The sequence below is a fragment of the Eublepharis macularius genome, chromosome 3 (genome assembly GCF_028583425.1).
Source record: "Eublepharis macularius isolate TG4126 chromosome 3, MPM_Emac_v1.0, whole genome shotgun sequence".
In the NCBI taxonomy this organism is placed as follows: domain Eukaryota; kingdom Metazoa; phylum Chordata; class Lepidosauria; order Squamata; family Eublepharidae; genus Eublepharis; species Eublepharis macularius.
In genome coordinates, this window is record NC_072792.1 from 85690763 (window position 1) to 85710726 (window position 19964).

Genomic DNA, 19964 nt, shown 5'->3' on the forward strand with positions numbered 1-19964 from the left:
AGTTCATCACTTTTTTGAGAGGTGTTTATATCCTATATTTTATGGTTGTCAGTTAGTAATGTGCTATGTAGTATTACTGAATATGGTCTTTAAAATAGTAGAGTTGTAATGTGCATTATACTGTGTCCTTATGGGTAAAGTTTTAACTACTTATAAAAGAAATACATATTTAATATAGGTTCTGTACATACTGTAGCAATTTAAAATTGTCATACTAATGTTACCATGTGAAGACCGAAACAAGACAGCACTTCCACATAATATTTAAACTTTGCCAGACCTTCTGGAGAAAAGCTTTACCATTGGGTATGGGGAAGACATTGAGAACCATGTTGTGCTATTCTTAGTCTAGCATGGCCTGTTAGCTTGAATATTTGACTTTAACGCTGTTACTGACTTTAAATAAGAAAAATATATTAATATGTTCCAGTGTCAATCTTGTGTACAGATGTGTAACAATAAGGCCAACATTGGAAAGCACATGTTCCATAGGCACAGATGATCCAAGAATTCCTTACCTTTTAAGCATAAAGTATACTTTTCTGTAGTCTCGTTTTTACAGTACAGATGTCTGCTTTTGAGATTGCAGGAAAAGCCTGAATTAAGTTGCTTTCTTGAGAAAAGTGATAGATTACTGGGTTACAGGAATTGTGCTCTATGGTGTAAGCTCCCTTAGCCTCATGGCATAACTTAAGCAGACTACTAAATTGGTTAGGCCATGACTCTGGAGTGGATTTGTGTATGGGGAGAAAAAGCCTGGGAAGGGTCTTAAAGGTAGGAATGTTTGTATTTGCATGTTAAAAATCCAAATCTAGATGTTTAAAAAAATTATATCTGTGCTGTTTTAAATGTTTTTCTTTCAGATTATGCAATGGTCACTGCAAGATGGCTTGTTCTTGAGTTGGAGCTTTTTAAAACAGACATATGCTGGTACTTCAACTTTATTAAGCGGACTATAAATTTTTCTCTTACAACGACTACCTAAGCAGACAAAATTGCAAAAATCTGCCCTGTTTCGAGTATGACAGCCACGACCCGTGGCTCTCCAGTGGGAGGGAATGACAGCCAGGGCCAGGCTCCTGATGGACAGTCTCAGCCTCCTCTCCAGCAGAATCAGGTAAAGTGTATATTAGTGCCAATATTTCAACTGTGTCCTATCCTGGATGGCCCAGGCTAACCTAATATTTTTGACTCACAGAACCTAAGCAGGGTAGGCCCTGGTTAGTACTTGAATGGGACACTATCAAGGAAGTCCTGGGTCGGTATACAGATGCAGGCAATGACAAAATAGGTCTGATAGTTTCTTGCTTTGAACATCCTATGGTAGTGTCTCCCAGTCTTTTTCCCATGGGAGAATCACTAAATTAATTTTTCAAATTCTGAGGAACCCCTACCTATGAAAACATTTACAGACTAGAAAAGTTCATGGCAAGGAGCACAATTTCAATTACTGCTAAATTATTGTCGAGAATATTTATTTGTAAAGAGTTGCTATATATCATAAGAAAAAGCAAAGCATTTTTCCTATATTTTTGTATCTATTTTTTCCAAATACCAAAATAAAGTTTATATAAGCATCAAAAGAAAATTTGCATCCAAAGTCAATGTAAAGTTTACTTTCAGTATAATACTTGGGGTTATTTATTTTTGCACAAAAGTTGAATTCTTAGTCAATTTCTTGTGGTACCCCTGATAATATCCTGCAGAAGTCCAGGGTTCCATGGAACCATGGTTAGGAAACACTGCCTTATGGGTTCGCCTTAAATTGGCTATGACTTTGATGGCATTTTACACACAGTTCAGCTGTGCAGAAACAAATTTTGGAGTGCTATTCCAGATTCTTTTGACTGTAATAGGAGATGGCTCTCTTACAACAATGCCATTCTATTTTCCTGTGTTAAAAGAGCTCCTGGTTCAGATAGGTCCACTGATTTTTTAAAAAGTAATTTAAATAAATGTATTGAAATAAATAGGTTAGAGATACATAGAAAAATGCCAATATTTGTAAAACATCAATCTAAGATCCCGCATCCTGCCTCCATAGACATATAAAACCCTTCACCATCAACTGACAATATGGTACTATTTCCAATTATATAATTGCTAGTTCCAGTCTTTGTATCGCTTTTGACCGTAAAAGATCTATAGTATAAATACCTCTATTTTTCTGATAAGTGGTTAATTTCACTAAAGTATAGATCTCCTTTATTTTCAACAACCAATCTTGTAGTCTGAGTAATTTTTTTTGTTTCCATTGCCTGGAAAAAATCAGGCTGGCAGCTGTAATCATATGTAAGGCAACCATTTGCTGATCTCTAGATAAATCAGGTAAGTAATTCAGCAGCAGTGTCTCTGGTTTATGGGGAATTTGTTCTTCCAGTCCTCTTTATACAGTTTTCACCGCTTCTAGTAACTGGAGGCATGTATACACGTCCACCACATATGAAAAAACCCTGCCTTATCTTCTTTACAGAACCAGCATATGCAGGTACTGGTCTTACAAATCTTTGCCAGTCTTAAAGATGTTAAATGCCACCTGTAAATAATTGTGAACAAATTTTCTCTAAAAGATAGACGAACTGTGAAGGAAATAGTGTAAGTGGAAATAAATTTCCATGCTGAATCATCTAAGTTGTTTCCTATATTTTTTTGCCGCCTGTGAAAGGTTTGATCAGGTTTGAGCATCATTTTCACTTAAACAAGTATACATACTAGAAATAATAACTTCATCATCTGCTAAAAGCAACTCCTCAGTTATGGGCCTTAAAATAACTCTTTTTTGTATAAATTTGCTTAGATACCCTCTAACTTAGAAATATTCGAATACTGAAATGCTAGGATATGAGATCTTTAATATCATTGTACAAGATCACTTGGTTATCAGTTATCAGGTTTCTATAATAACTAAATTTTGAAAATTCCCACCTTCTCAAAGGTAGAAATTTTGGGCTCTTTTCATCAATTGTATCACAAATGTCAGATGCTAGGGGAGAGAATCTTGGGGACAGTTTATTTTTAACTTGATCTCATACATTAAGTATTACATTTACAAACCAGGAAATTATGAAATTATGAAAAAAGGGACAAATTGTTTGTCTAATACGGAAGAAGGGACTTAAAGACAGGGTACAGAGTGTCAAAAATAGTTAAAGAATTATTGCTTAGATTAAAGGGAAAATATATGTTTGTTAGATAGATGAATTTAAAATGAGTAAGGGAAAAGGGACAAAGGGTTGGAAAACTGTTGGAAGTCTACAAAAAAGGGGGGAAAGGGAGGGGGTTAGAAATTGGGAAACGGGAAATGATTGTAATGTGAAATTAAATGATTCTAATTCCAATAAAAATTTCATTAAAAAAAACATTTACGATGGTTTTATCATTATTATAATATTTCTTCCTATTTCCTTACCCAAGGCCAACTCTTCAAGGGTACCTTTACAAAAGATTACAAAAGGCCGGTGTATTTTTAGCAGTGTTTGATTGCCAGTCTTTCAACCATCTAAGTCTGGCAGCCTGGTAATGTAATTTTGAGATTAGGTACCTCTAAACCACCATTTCATTTTTTATTATTATATCATATCCTAGGTTTCTATTTTGTGAGAATTTGTCATGGAAGTTCAGATCTTCTAAACAGTTCAATTTACAGGAGACACATTTTTTGGCAAGAACAACCTTGCCATACACTTCAAGAATCAATCAATGAGGGGGGGGGAAAGCACAAAATATTACTGACTATATAGAAATAAATATATGCAGATAAAGTGTTGTTTTTTGGTAAAACACACATTTTACTGCATCATGCTATAAAGTTCAGGGCAAGGGTTGCAGACTTGCTGAGGCTTGCAGCTTATTACAAATGGTGAATCCTTATTTTGTCTAATAAAAAATATGACTGAGTAGATCTCTTTGATGGTGGGAGATGAGGTGAGATATTTTAAATTAAATATTTTAAATAAGATAAATTTACTGTAGATTTAGTATAAAACCTCCAGATGATAGTGTTGCCTACATTGTGTTAGAATTAAAATGTACCATTTGTAAAATGTTAATGACATACCCAAGCTCTGCATGGCTGCTGTTAGCATGAAAATCTGATTAGCTAAATATTGTTGGATTCGGTAATATGAGGCAGGCTTACAGGAGTCTAGTGAAATAAGTCCAGTAAAGATGCTACTCTACTTTCCCCTGCATACCTGCATTAGACCATTGATGAGCCCCAACTGATTAAAAAGAACCAGCTCAGTTCCAGTATGCAGAAACTTTCATGCCATTTTATGCAAGCATCCACAGCTGCTACAAGCATCCAGGCAAGTGGCTGTTAAGCTTGAATAACAGATCTGCACATGCTAGAGATTATAGCTTCAGTCAAATATCATGATACTGTGGTTTAATTAAACTGTAGTTTATATAACAAACTCTGCTTGCTGTATCAAACAAATACAGTTTTTGTAAATCTTCCATATGAAGATGTCTCTGATGTCAAGTGACTGCAAGGGATGATGCAACTTGACAAACCACGGTTTGTAAATTCAGTCACAACAAACCACATTTTACTATTAACTATCTACCTATAAATTCTAGTTTGAAATCCAAACCCTAGTTTGAAATCCAAGTTTGGTGCCAACCAATCCCGATTTGCTGGATTGTTTGTGATCAGACATCACAACTAACCAAGGTAGATAAAAATCAGTATTTATAATTTATTCTTAATGTTTTGAAGGACTGCTGTTTGTAAAAAAAACGAATGCTTGGGGAAACAACTTAGTTGTCATATAATTGCATCAGCTGTTGTGCCATATTATGGCTTGATACTAGGAGCCAGGGACTGACAAAGTTACCAGGATATTACCCACTGGTCTGTCTAATATTTTATTCCTGTTACATGTTTAAGCAATATGTGATGTCTTCAGTTTGTTCATTCTATAAGTCTAATTATTTATGATGACTTACTGGTCAAAGAACATGGGAATTTTAATCTACCTTCAAAGAACAAAGGTTTGTATCCAGCACTTGTTTTCCTTTGCCAGTAGAGCATTTCTTCTGGCAGAATAAGGTGATTTTTCACAGATTTCCCCTTCATTGAAGTTCCCTTCCTTGTATCTAGTGCTGTTCCTAGGTCCTAGAGCTTGCAGGAGTGGGGGTGGGGGAGGACTGCTGGATACAGTGAGAGAGTTTGAATGGCTTGTTGGTACAATCCTGTGATCTCAGCATTAGTTATTACCAGACTTTGCTTCTGATTGAGAGTATTTTCCTTGAGGCAGGAAAGTATATAGAAGTTATAAAAGAGAAAGGGACATTGGTGGGGGCGGGGGGGGGGGAGAAACACTTTCTAGTATTTATTCCAGTTAGCAACTGTCAGCAAAAATCTGTTAATAACTGCAGGTAATAAAAATACCTGCAGTTACCTTTTTGAGGTTATGTGCCTTTGTAATGAAAAATAAATCTGTTTACCATTTTCTACAATATTAAAAATATTAAATGTTTAACAATAAGGAATTTGTAGTATGTCCTCTGAGGTTGCATGAAGGCTCTGTTCAGTTTTAAATCAATCTTTTTTACAATTCTAGCAACCATTACAGTTTGGTAAAGGAAGTATCAGAATAATACATTAACCTTTTTTATTTCAAACATTTATTTAAATTACCTCCTTTTCTTGATGTTAAACCAATCCATCCTACTACTTAGTGAGGTTTGATCAAACCATGGCTATGAATCAGTTTATCATAAAGGCTGAAAGCAATCAATAGTTGTTGTTTAACTGTGCTGCTTATACTACACAGACATTTGAAACAGTGTTGCTTGTTTAAGAATAATACTCTCTCAATTTGCCCCAATGAAGTATCACCATTGATGAAAAGCAGACTGAAATAATTCAAGGGTTTTTAAAAAAGATGTTTCTGTAAAAAGTTATCACTATCTCTTTAACTGTGGTAGCAGTCTAATCGTAATATATATATTTTTATTTCAATTATTAACAAAACTGTTTACAATATGAAATACAACATGGGTAAATTGTTAAAAACTACATAACAGAGAAGGGTAAAACATGGAAAGACAAATTCAAGTTGAATGGCAGTCTAATCGTCATGTAGAACTGTCATCTCATGAATTAGGGTTTGTTTTGTTTTTATTTAACAAATTTTATATCCTACTTTTCTGCCCTTACAAGAGCCACCAAGATGGCTAGCAAATTAAAACATAATAAAATCACATATTAAAACCATCCCCCACATCACATCAGAACAATAAAAACCAGAGCTAAAACACATACAAAGACATAAAAACAACAATTAAAACACTGGGCAGAAAAGAGGAATCACTGAAGGAATGCCAAATGAAACAAGGTATTCACCCATTGGCATAATATGGCAACAGAAGGGGGCAGACAAATCTCTCTGGGGAGGGAATTCAGAATTTTGTTGCCAGACTAAGAAGGTCAACTTTCATGTTGGCAAAATTGCAAAACTCTGAAAAAATGATATAATTACAAAATTACAAAAAAGATCGTAGCTGCAATTAGACATATGCTAAAGAATTACAAAGTTACAAACAACACACAAGAAGACAGGATGCCAGAGACTCAAAAAAACAATTTGCAATGTGTCGTACTATGTAGCTCCGAAGATAAACAATGTAACTCCTGTCCAAAGGACAACTTTTGTAAGTAGTTACAAAAGTTTTGTAAATTTGGCTTCCAAATTTAGAAGTACAAGATTGTTTATGACCAATGAAGACTGAAACCATGATAATTTATTCTTTGAAGTAATATCGTTCTGCATACCACCAATTTCTGAATATCTGCACAAGGTTTGTCATGGCTGATAATTCTTCAGAATATGTCTGCTATGATGGTTTTTGTAATTTTTTTCACACTTTTGCAATGTTGCATCTGCAGCTATGATGGTTTTTAAATTTTTTTTCACACTTTTGCAATTTTTGTATTATATATGTACCTTCAGTATTTCTCTTTACATATCTATAATCATTTACAGACCTCTGGTACTTAGTACCTTCTTTTTTGCCATTCAGAGATTTCCTGCCTTTTTTGTCAAACTTGTAGGCACCTCTTTCTATCATAGGAAATGTAGAATTTACTCAACTGGCCCAGGTCTCAAACTTCTAGACCTCAATAAAGAGTCCACCTCTCCAGCTTTATTCTGTGTTTCTTTTCACTGCCGCCAGCTGGTTGAGAGTTTCTTTAGTGAGCAAAACATTCTTTTCTGTTTCTTAAGAGATGTTTCTATAAGTTAAGAACTGTCCCTTGTGTTCCAAGGCTCTGTGGATGTTGAGGGAAGCCTTGAACTTGGATACAGGCAGTCATCTTCCTGCCTTCTATTTGTATTTGGGAAAAGAGGTGGCGGATCTCTCTGTTATGGCACGCGCGGGCACAAAGCATGTGTGCACCACTGGAAACACACACTGACATCACTTCCGGGAAGTGATCTCGCTTCCCGTAAGCGAGGTCATCACGCAGGATGCAGCCACCCCCCGGAGCGCTCCCTCGATTTGGGCCTGCTCGCCTCCCCACCCCTTACTTGGCAGCAATATTCCCTCTAAGCTGTGCAGTGTTGTGAGCCAGAAATCTACTTTACTTTGTGAGCAGCAAATTGCAAGTTTGTTCACGCTTTTTCCAAAACCAGAATCCATTTGATTAAAAGACTTTTGAATTAGATTGTCTGAGGCATTGGTATTGGGTGCCATCAGTATTTTGATGACACCCACTTATGCATGTGGTTCTCAAAAGCTTATGCCTCAATACAGTTGATTAGTCTTAAAGGTGCTACTGGACTCTTTACTATTTTGAAACTACTGACTAACACGGCTAACTCCTCTGGATATTAAAGAGTTCATATTAAAGAGGAAGGGAGAGGCCAGGGAAGCAGGCAGCCCGGGAAAAGCTCCACCCGGGGAGATGACCCACAGGTCTTTGGGTGCTGGGGGCAGGGCCACCAGTCGTGATCTTTTTTCAGAGGTACCGGATCTCAGATCCTGGGAGATCCTGCTGAAAAAAAGCCCTGACCATAACACAAATATCATAAAAAGAAAAAATAACTTTATCTGTATGTGCAGTAATTGGTTACAAAAAGGAAAAGCATATATTTGAGCAAAAAATGATCTCTATTGAGCTAAGAAATTTTAAGTGGTAAATGTATCTTTTCATGCTAAGGCTTTAGTCATGCCAAACACATTGTCTTCTCCTCCTGATACATCCCCCAAATGTACTCTAAAATACTCTTTATAGGGACACAGGGTATCCCCCTCCTGGAACAGCATGAAGAAGGTCATTTGGGGCTGCATCAGGGGAGGGAGAAATCAGTGAAAACTGCCTCCTTCCACCTGTGGAAATTCTCCACAGGAACCCGTCCTGAAGTCTAAAACCTACCCTTATGATCCTGAATTCAAAGGCAAATAGAATTATCTTAGGTTCTGAATAGGCTGTGTTCATCCCTTTGTCTGCCATTTTCTTGGCCTCCCTCTTTGAGGATTGACTTGCCTCTTCCATCAAAAGAATTCTCATGGCTTTCACTTCCAAAAAGGACAGAGATTCTGCTATATAGTTATTAAAAAACTTCTCATCTTATTGGAAAATTATAGGCCAGCTCCCCAAAGGCTCCATGTAGCCTTCATTGTTTATGGGCTGCTCCCCGGGAAGGAGGCTTTATGCTTAGCAATCTCCACCAACATATGAATGTACATCTTGCTCCCTTTGTGGATTGGGAACTAGATAGCAAAACTTTCAGGCCATTTCTTCAATTAATCTTTATTTATAAACCTTTCTATTTCAATAATCTCTAATTAGCCATTCCTTACCTGAATAACTACTGTTTCCAGTACATTATGAATTTGGTTGATTCTAAGAAGTTTGAAACAAATAGTCCACTAGTGTATTGCTAACTGTAATCAGAATAATTCAAGAAAGCAGTTATTTGGTTGAGCTTCAAATTAACTCATTAAATGAAAAAGAATATTCCCTTCACTTTAGAATCAGTTTTGGATTGGATCACATTCCCACAATATATGGAAAAATTGAATCTCTTAGTATGGAATACCTTTCATTTTACAATTGTTTCATAGGACAGCTGAGAGGTACAACAAATGCAGGACCAGTTCTTGTCCTAAGGCAACTAGAACAGCATTTCCATGTTAGCAGAACTGGGTGGAAAGTGGCTTTTCCCTTAGTGTGCTTGTAATGCACACTGCTTTTCCAGTGGGAGTGGTTAGATTGCTTCCTGTTCATTTTGACCTTTCTATAAAGCTTCTGTTTTGCTGGGTGACACTTGTGCAGATCCCATGTGCTAGACTGCACTGAGGCTATGAGGAACTGATCATTCTGCTGGTAAGACTTTGGTTAAAGCGTAGAAGCAGAATCATTGTCTTAAAGCTTCTGACACATTTCTGGTTTTCAGATTCCTTTGTTTTTTAAAAAAATGCATTAAATTTAACGGGTTGAATTAATTAAGAGCACAGAAAGGGTTGGTGGAATGGATCTTTCCTTGCCTTCCCAAGGCAGCCTGCTGTTTGCAATGAAAATCCTCTTGGAATTGAAAAGAGCCTTATGAACAAAATGCCCAACCATATACTGGGAGCTACAGCAACAATGGGGAATCAGGTAAAATTGCTTCCTTCCTGAGTGGAAGTAATTTTACTTAAGGAATTTTTTATTAACTTAATTTTTATTAACCTTAATCCCAATTTAGGTTTCTGAAACAAGTTAACTCTGCACATTAACTAGGAAATGTTACTGTGAAACAGTATGTGTGTGGATAAATAGCATAGTTATATCCAGTAAAAAGGATGTATTCAGTTGAATTATTCACTTAATTGCATAATTTTAATTCAGACTTCCTCACCTGATTCTTCAAATGAGAATTCTCCAGCTACACCTCCTGATGAACAGGGTCAAGGTGATGCTCCACCACAGCTTGAAGATGAAGAGCCTGCATTTCCACACACTGACCTGGCCAAGTTGGATGACATGATTAATAGGTAATTTCTTTATAGGCCTTACGCATTTTCTGAGTTATAACAAGTTACAAATATAAGCTGCCTAGTTAACATCTACATTTACTGATGCATTTTGAAGAATTTTTAAAAATCAAATTATGGAACACTTAATAGTTAACATACTGAATTGTGGTAGATATTTTTGTGGCATTTTCTTCGTCTGTGGCTCAAAATACTTCTTTTCTAGACTAAAGTTGCTGAAGATAAATTGTAAAATTAATATATTTTAATATTTTCATAGACCTCGATGGGTTGTTCCTGTATTGCCTAAAGGGGAGTTAGAAGTTCTTCTAGAAGCTGCTATTGATCTCAGTAAAAAAGGTAATTTGACAATAGAATTTTGCAAAAAAAAAAAAAAGGCACCTGATTAGCAGTGGTATGTCTTGGTTGTTTTTTTGGTTACATATGTGAAAGACCATGTTTGCTCAACAAAGGATATGAGATTACTTTTTCCCCCATGGCTTCTAATATTAGAGAGAAATAGTAAAGTATAGGAGAAGTAGAAAAAATACTGAGTACAATGGATTTATAAGTGGAAGAGAGACTTGAGGGAATAAAAAGGAAACCAGAGCTGATGGAGAATTAAAAAGAGGTAGAATAGCTTCATGGAAGGGGAATCAGAGAAAATGTAGATGACCAGTTCGTCATGGTAAATGACATAAAGTAGTCTGGAGTGGTAGAATTTATTGCAAATGGCCAAAGGCCGTTGCAATCTTGGACTAAAATGTAATACACGAAATGCAGATGTTAACAGAAAACAGTGATAAAAACCGTTTCAAAGGAATGGAGTTACAAATTCCAATCCCTATAAGCACAGTAAAAATAACAGCAGATTAGATATCAAGCATAACTTTAGCATGTATTTGCTTGGCAGCCAGTGCATACAAAGGTACCACGAGAGTGATGTGCTGGTCAACATCAGATAAAAAATAAATTATTTTCTCAACTGAACATGGATTTCTGCGAGACAAGTTAACTGAAAGAAATTTGTATCTAGGTTCCCATCAGAGGGTTCAAAACAAGATGTAATGGGGAAGGTCTTCCAATTTGGGGGCTCTACAAATCATAGACACAGAGTAACCAGTGTTTGAATGTATTGTCCTGATATTGTATTGTCTTGAAAGGTGATATTGGATAAATAGGAAACTCTGATGATCCATTTTAATAATTAAAACTAGGAAGAAAATCAACAACATAATATAAAAAACATGGTATCCTGAAAACATGACTGACCACTTGAATGCTTGAAAACTTGGTGAAACAAGTTCTAGAGCATTACTACATTGCAGGTTAGGCTAGAATTTGTAAGCCTTGATTGACATCATTAGTTGGATATAAGGATAAAGAATAATTGACTACTATATTTGCATGCGTAGTCATTCTTCTGTCAATAGGAAATTTAGTTCTTTTCAAATTAAGTCTATTCAGCGGACTAGAACTGTTTTGGAAAACTGAATTGACTTAAAAGTTTGCTGTGAAATTGAAAATTATGTGAGAACTTCTGGATCTTCCTGTTGAATTAAAAAAAATTATTAAGGGAAACAAAATAGTAATAAGCTGTCTCTAGTTATTGTGAAGTGTATGTATGCCTGTACACTTGACATTCTCACTTAAGTTGATAGATGTCTAAGTGCAAAGCTAGGTGCTGTGATGTGCATTGGTCTGGTCCCTGGTCCCCCCTACTATTTTACAGCTGAACTTGGGACATTTAAAAATACCTTGAGGGCCCGATACTGATTAGGTCCACAGTGTGGTGGGAACAGGTGCTTTTGGGTATCCCCCATATCTTTTCAGGTGCCAAAACAGGCCATGCTTGGGAACCACCATGTAGAGCATGCACAGAAATTCTGTCCCTTTCTAATTAACCACTAGAGGGCATTTTTCTGTTTTTGAGATTCTTGACCGAACTTTTGAAGGTTAGAAACCTGCTATAGAAAACTGATCCACAGTAACTGGAGTTTCTAGTATATGATACTAAAATGTAGTTTTATCTTTTTGTGTAAGTTAACACCAGTAATGTAGGAGTTTAAGTTTTGCCTTTCAGAGTACGCTTAAAATGTTTTGTTTAATGTAATGTTAAATTTTAATGTTGGTGACATTTAGGTCTAAAACTCTGTGTTTTCTAAATGTTGTATATACTGCTAAACAACCCATGCCCCCAAGCTGTTTTCTCACTGATTTTTTTCCCCTAAAAACAGGCCTTGATGTCAAAAGTGAAGCATGTCAGCGATTTTTTCGAGATGGTTTAACAATCTCTTTCACAAAAATCCTTACAGATGAGGCTGTGAGTGGATGGAAGTTTGAGATTCATGTAAGTTTGAGTTGATACCAACTCATGTAGCTAAGTGTGTGTTACCAGTAGTTTCAGTACTTTAGAAAGCAAATTAATTGTTCAGGATTTCTCGGGAAGCTACTTCTTCTCCCTTTTACTTTACAGTCCTTAAACTTGAAAGGTTCAAAATAAAATAAGGGTTTTATAGAGTTTAACTGTAATTACATGATAAAATTTCAGTACTAGACAAAATTGTTAAACTATTTTTCTTCCTTAATAGAGGTGTATTATTAACAATACTCACCGTCTAGTTGAACTCTGTGTGGCAAAGCTGGCCCAAGATTGGTTTCCTCTTCTTGAACTTCTTGCAATGGCCTTAAATCCTCATTGTAAGTTCCATCTTTATAATGGTACGCGCCCCTCTGAAACAGTTCCTGCTGGAGTTCAGCTGGCCGAAGATGAACTTTACGCTCGTCCCCCAGACCCACGGTCGCCAAAGGTGTGTTGATCTGCAGTTTTTGAATTAAATATACACATTGTGTTTTTGGACATGCTCACATACCTCAGAACAGCAGCTTCCTGGGTTCTCAGTTTGGCACTTCAGTGTTAATTCGAAAGCATAGAAGTGAGTTGAAGGAGAAGGTAATAACTTTCCCACTTGTGTAATCTTAACCAGACTTATTGCACAGTTGATACAGCTTGCATGGTGGCTTGACAGGGCAAACAGGTTCCCAGGGAGGACAGCATTCAGCTATAATTAGATTTTTATATGCTTGATATTGATAGTGTTACCTTGATAATGTTGCCTTGAAATTTAAGTTCATTTGTACAGCAGGTGATATTTGAGTATGAAATCTCCAACATCAAACATGAGTTGTGGTGAGAGCACTTGAACTTTTGCTCTTACGCCTGAGTTGACTGTTCTTAGGTGAACATCAGTAGGCTAACTTTAAAATGTTAAGTCAAAACTTTGGGACTTGGTGACTTTCAGTGGCATACTTCTAGGAACTTGTTAATTTGTCCTTAAGGAGTCAGAGGTAGGAACATACATTTAACATTTTACCCCAAAGCAGATGATTTAAAAGTGGGTCACAGGATTGTGTGCTACTTCCATGTTCTTCCCTAGCATTTATTCTGTTCACCCGTGTCCCTATAGCTGTAGCCATGGTTACTTAACCATTACGCTAGTTCTAACCATGGTTAATGTTTAACCATGATTTGCTCTTAAGTAGGATTAGACACTGGCTAAATATAGTTCAAGATGTATAAAATTACAGGTTGAAAAGTATATTGCAATGAAAACGTATAAACATGGCTGAACTCATTGCAACATATATGCTGTCATTATTCTGAAGACTATCATCAAGGAACCTCTAGTAAAAAAGAAGCTTAAGAGTTATGAGACTTAACATGATCAGAAGCTTGTCAGTAGTTCAATACAGCTGTGCTTGAGACTTGTTATGTTGAACTCCATATAATAAAAGTTACACAGTTATCTTGTTTTCTGCTCTGATTTCTAATGTAAAACAAACTATTAATGTAAAACAAACTATTTTCTAGGATGCATGATTGTAAACAATAATTCATCCTAGTATTTTTTTTTTATTTTAGCTTTTAATACTCAGTTGCTAGTGCCATGGTTTAGAGTAATAGCATATAAGAAAATAATGATTAAGAAGCTTATTGGCTTCAGATACTGTACAGAACTATATATAGTTTGTTTTGTATATATAGGTTTGTTAGGAATAGTCTTTGCAATATGTGTTTCTTGTGGTAGAAATTGTAAAGCAAGAAAATTGTTTTACAGGGTTGGCTAGTAGATCTCATCAACAAGTTTGGCACATTAAATGGGTTTCAGATCCTACATGATCGTTTTATGAGTGGATCAGCACTGAATGTTCAAATTATTGCAGCGCTCATCAAGTAAGTTCCTTTTCTTTGTTTTAAAAGAACAACTGAACAACAGCAAAATCCTTCAAATTAGTTGCTACTGTTTTTGTAGCTTTCAAATGTATATTTATAATTTTTTCAAAACAAAGCGTTGAAATTCCCAACATTCTCACCCTATAAGAGAACTTGAATTCCTAAGATTATAGCAACTTAGCAGCCCAAATTTAATAAAGCTTCCTTAATTAACACAAAAACAGTTTGCAAAGTTTATGCTTGGCAGAGCCTGCATGTGTATGGTATTTGTTACGGTATTTTCTGAGGCGAGTCCAGATAGTACATTACTTGTGTATTACAAAGTAACACTTTTTGGGTGCATTGCTGTATGTGTAAAGGTATGAGAATGTGCATATGGAGGAAAGGTGCATATATGGTTAGGCAGAGCTGACAATAGTCTAGAGATGGTAATACTGAGAAGCTGTTAGCAGTGTGGCCTTTGCAACATCTGTACCGATACATTATTATGTAGGTGCATTGACCACCTGTGTTGAAATATCTACACCTTTGTTTAACTTTTCATGGCTGTCCATCTAATTTTACTTGTCATTATATACTTCATGCCCAGAAGACTCCTGAGCACACAACCAAATCAGTAGTCATTATTTATTTGGTTGTCAAATGAAGTCTGCATCTTGGTGGTAACTTGATTTCCTAAGTTTCCCAAAAAGAACGTACAGTTCATTTAGTATTTGGTGAAATGCTGTTAAAGCTAGTTTGTTTTTTACATGATCTTTTTTTCTCCCCAGACCATTTGGACAGTGCTATGAGTTTCTAACACTTCATACAGTGAAGAAATACTTTCTTCCAATTATAGAAATGGTTCCACACTTTTTAGAAAACTTAACTGATGATGAACTGAAAAAAGAAGCCAAGAATGAAGCCAAAAATGATGCTTTGTCAATGATAATCAAATCTCTAAAGAATTTAGCTTCAAGAGTTCCAGGACAAGAGGAAACTGTAAAAAACTTAGAAATATTTAGATTAAAAATGATACTTAGGTAAGGCTCCTTTTTCTGTTGGGTTGACAGTTTTTGGTGTCCTGTTTTGCCACTCTTACACATTTTGTTTTTCAATAGGTTGTTGCAGATTTCATCTTTCAATGGAAAAATGAATGCACTAAATGAAGTTAACAAGGTAATATCTAGTGTGTCATATTATACTCATCGGCACGGTAATCCTGAAGAGGAGGAGTGGCTTACAGCAGAAAGAATGGCGGTATGTTTACTTTCATTATTTGGCAATAACCTGTTCTTTAAAATGTGCATCTTGTCAGGACATACTTTCAATAAGTAGTAAAACTAGTCATGGCAACTCAGGACAGCTAAGGTTTTGTTATGTGTGTGTCCCATCTGAAGCTTAAATTTGGTGTGAGTTATTGACTTGATATCACTTCCTTTACTGCAAAGTATTGCAGGGACAGTCTGTGCAGGGTGCAGGGCTAAAAGAGGAGATAGTGTGGAGATAGAACAGGAATAGTGAAATGCATTATGTCAGTTACTGTATGAGATTGCCAGTTTTGTGTGTTGCTCTTATAGTTAATGAACTACTGAAATCGGGTCTCATTTAACAGCTTGTTCTTAGAAATTCTGTAATTGAGTCATATGCCCAAGCAGATTTGACCATTATACAACACATGTTAATTCATGACTGTCACAGTATCAGGAAAGAGTGCTGCTATGTTCATGACAAAGATTTATGCAGCTCTTTTCCTAAGAGGCTTTCTTTGCTGGTCTCCAGTATCAAAGGCATTTTCTTTTTCAGAAAGTGTTTGGAGTGCTTTGCCTTAAATTTGAGCTGTATCTGCTATGATAAGAATTTGCTGAATTTTTCCCCTCAGCTGCTTTGAATTTGTGTACATTATGGCTATTAATATTTGGTTTGTTTTTATTACATTTTCAGTTAGTATTATAACCTTTACATCTTAAACATCTTTTAGATCTGTTAGATTAGTAGGTGGGTTAGAGATGTTCTTACATATTAATAGACATTGAGTTTACTTCTGGTTTCTGGTGCATACAATAATGTCTGCTGTATGCAAGCAGTATATCTGCATTGTGCTCAAAGATGTGTACAATATGGAATTATTGGCTTGAGATAACTTTATGTCAAAATAAGCTGTGGTAGCCAATCTCAGCGCACTTTGCTCAGTATTTTTACAAAAATGTATTATTTACTCTTTTTGGGGTTTGTAATGTTAACTGTTAGAAATAAAAAGCAATAGGCATACCTTTTTGCTTTAGCTTTATCTAATACTTCTTACCTTCTTAAATTTAGGAGTGGATCCAACAAAATAATATTTTATCAATTGTCTTGAGAGATAGTCTACATCAACCTCAGTATGTAGAAAAGTTAGAGAAAATTCTTCGTTTTGTCATCAAAGAAAAGGCCCTTACCTTGCAAGATCTTGACAATATTTGGGCCGCACAGGTAGGGAATTAATTCTCATCATGAGTAAAAATGGATTTTTTTCACATTACTTAAATTGCATGTTAAACTAAAACTTGAAACCTCATTCTTCCTGCATTTTGCATCTATTACGATTGTTTTGTAGATGGCAATATTTGGTTAGTTGACCTGTAATAAATTGCCTACCAAAAGAGGAGTGTGGCTGTGGGTTCCCTATCTTGTGTCATTGGATTTTGAGAGTTAAATATGGTAGTATAATTAGTTCAGTGGTAGTAGATTGCACTGATAACTCTGAGGTATAGTTGTAATTTGTCCACTTTCCCAGACATTGCTACATCCGTTGAAGTGGGATGTAATGGGATGGATCCAGAAGTAATTTTTATTGCCAGGAGTGATTGCTGTTAGCAGAATGAGACTGTCTTGTCTCCCCCTTCTACTGTAGCCCAATATAGTCCCTGAAATGATGTTCTTGGGTCCCCCCAGAGCAGCATGAGCAGTGAGTTGAAGGTCTTCAGTAGAAGGGAGGTGTTGGGAAAAATCACCCCTTCCTCATGTTAGTGTAAATTACTACTGAATCCAACCCAGTCTGTTACTTTGGAAAATAAGGATGAGCTGAGCAAGGGTTTATTGTAATGTGTGTGGATTTTCCCACTGTGCTTGTCATTTCCAAGGGTTCTCTGATTCTCAAGAGTGAGTGCCTTTTTATGGAACATAGCAAGAAGGTGCAGGTAGCAAATAACGATTCTGTGGTTCTGCTTGTGGCACTTCAAATCAAGCCATAAAAAACGGAAATTCTACCAAAATTAGAGTAACGAAACATTATGCTTCAATGTTTATTATAGGTCTTGCATTTCTGTTCTAAGTGTATGTAAAAACATGCCATAATAAAAATTATTTCAGATTACCTGTTTGTGTCAGAGCAGATTGCTAAAACATTGGAGTTCAGTATTAACAGTTCAGTGTTTCCCTTGTAAACACATGAAACTGACATATTTAATCAGACTACTGGTCCATCAAGTCATGTCACTTACCGGACTTCCGGTTTGGGAATCATGGTGGTCTGACGCAGTTCAGGTTGCTGAGCTGTCCAAGTTGCTGTTTGTCAGGGCTGGTGGGGTGCTAGATCGCCCATGGCCCCCTGCTCTCAGGTGGAGAGCAGGCAAGAATGCTTGAGACCCCAAGAGCGTGTAGATCTCGGCTGAGGGGGGGTTCTGTACAAACTATTCCCTCCCAGCCTTGAGGTCCGGCTCTAAGAAGGGTGGCAGAAATCTCTGCAGCAGCTTTGGAGTCATTGAGTTGGCATAGGATCGCTGTACCCAAGCTTCAGTAACTAATTTGGACTAATCTGAACATCTGAAACAGTGATTACAACCCAGAAAAGACCTGGCAAGGTAAAGATCGTTATCTCTTCTACGAGTTTGAAATTGGATTAGAGGATTTAAATTCAAGCAGAAAGCTGAAGTAGAAAGTTTAAAAGGACTAATTAAGTTCACCCCGGTAAAACAATTGTATGAAAAGAAGCTTTTAGAAAAGAATTAGAGGCGAAGAAAGGATTATTATTTACATACCTGTGGTTTAAAGAGATAGCGAGCTGTGGGAATGGAGAAACATCGCGAGAGAAAGTAGCGGTGCGACAACGGGGAAGGAACAGGAAGTGCATCATAAACATCGAGATGCGAGGCTAGAGCGGCTGTGAAGGAAAAGGCGGAAGTGTGCCATTTTGAAAGAGGGCAAGGGCAAGCCCTCGTTGCAACCGGAAGTGGGCCATCTTGGAGAAGGGTAAGGGCAAAGCTTCGACTTAAAACCATAGAGAAAAGACGCCCGCCATTTTGGACAGTTAAAGTGCTAACTTTTGGAAAAATACTAGCAAAACAAGAAAGTTAATTTGGGAACTTAAATATTTAAGCCACGGAATTGTGAAAGAGAGCAGACTTGTGGGAGCGGAGCAAATCGAGCCCCACGATGTCGAAAAAGGACTGGCAGTCGGCATTTGATAATTTGGATAAGAAAGTGGCTGAAGGTAACAAAGAATTAAAAGATGTAATACAAGAGATGATGAAGGATCTCAAGGAGACAATTAAATCTGAAGTGGTGGAATTAACAAAAAGTATCAACGCAGTCAAGAAGGAACTACAGACGATGCAGCAAAAAGTTAACGAGGTGGAAGAAAAGACGGAGAAGCTAACCACTACATTTAGAGCAGAAACCACAGGCTTGAATGAAAGAGTGGTGGTGATGGAATGTAAATATATGGAGAGACAACTTAGATTTCGTGGCGTTCCGGAGAAGGAGGGGAAGGTAGCCCAAGAACAGATATCGGAAATATTAGCAGAATTCTTGAATAAAACCATGGAAGAGATCGTAAGTCATGTGGACATGGCATACAGAATTAATTCAAGATATGCAGCTCAAAAAAATCTGCTTAGAGATATGATTGTGCAGTTTACTACCAAAAAAATGAAAGAAGACATTGTGAGCAAGCAATTTTAAAACCCGCTGGTAATGGAAGGAAAAAAGGTGAGAATAATGAAGGAGTTACCTAAAAAAATCCTAATAGAAAGGAAAAAATATAGAGATCTGACTCAGATCTGACTCAGATCTTGAAAGAGTTGAATATAAGTTGAGTATAAAGTATGGGATACGTATAAAGCTGTAATGAGAGGTGTCTTAATGGACTTAAATGCGAGAGACAAAAAAAGAAAAGAAGAACAAAGGAAAGAAATTCAGGAAAAGATAAAAATCAGAGACTCAATTAAAGAAAAGACCGGGGAAAATTAACTACACCTGGAGATAAAGATTCTGCAAGAGCAATTAAAAGCAATTGACAACAAAGAATTGGAATGGGAATTGAAGAAACTAACACAAAAAACATTTGAGGGTGCCAACAAGCCGGGGAAATATTTAGCTTGGCAATTAAAAAAGAGGAGGGAAAAAAGAGTGATAACTAAGATTAAGATGTTAATGGATTAATCAGCCATAAGTAGAGCATTTTATAAATTTTATGCCAAATTATATTAGAGTAAAGTGGTAAAGGAGGATAGTATTGATCAATATTTGAGTAAAATTGATTTACCAAAGCTATCTGAGAAGTGGAAGCGAAAACTAAATGCTGAAATAACAGAAACTGAAATTATGGATGCAATACAGTCGACTAAATTGGGGAAGGCACCAGGACCTGATGGAATAACTGCTAAATTTTATAAAGTAATGGCAAAAGAGGTGGTGCCTTTCCTGAAAAAAGTGATGAATGGGATCTTAAAGGGACAAAAGATTCCAGAAACCTGGAATGAGGCTAATATATCACTGATTCCAAAAGAAGAACAGGACCTATCTA

The 19964-nt window shown here is 36.4% G+C and overlaps 1 protein-coding gene across 1 annotated transcript in view; it reads left to right on the forward strand.

Annotated features, from left to right (window-relative positions):
* The window catches only part of USP9X (ubiquitin specific peptidase 9 X-linked), a 141649-nt gene that overhangs the window by 20838 nt on the left and 100847 nt on the right, over window positions 1-19964 (forward strand). The window contains exons 2-10 of the mRNA XM_054973413.1: window positions 864-1117; window positions 9842-9987; window positions 10247-10326; window positions 12204-12316; window positions 12558-12776; window positions 14085-14200; window positions 14971-15222; window positions 15301-15439; window positions 16499-16651. Of these exons, the coding sequence (XP_054829388.1) occupies window positions 1022-1117; window positions 9842-9987; window positions 10247-10326; window positions 12204-12316; window positions 12558-12776; window positions 14085-14200; window positions 14971-15222; window positions 15301-15439; window positions 16499-16651 (1314 nt within the window). The 5' untranslated portion in view covers window positions 864-1021. The remainder of the gene's footprint in view (window positions 1-863; window positions 1118-9841; window positions 9988-10246; window positions 10327-12203; window positions 12317-12557; window positions 12777-14084; window positions 14201-14970; window positions 15223-15300; window positions 15440-16498; window positions 16652-19964) is intronic.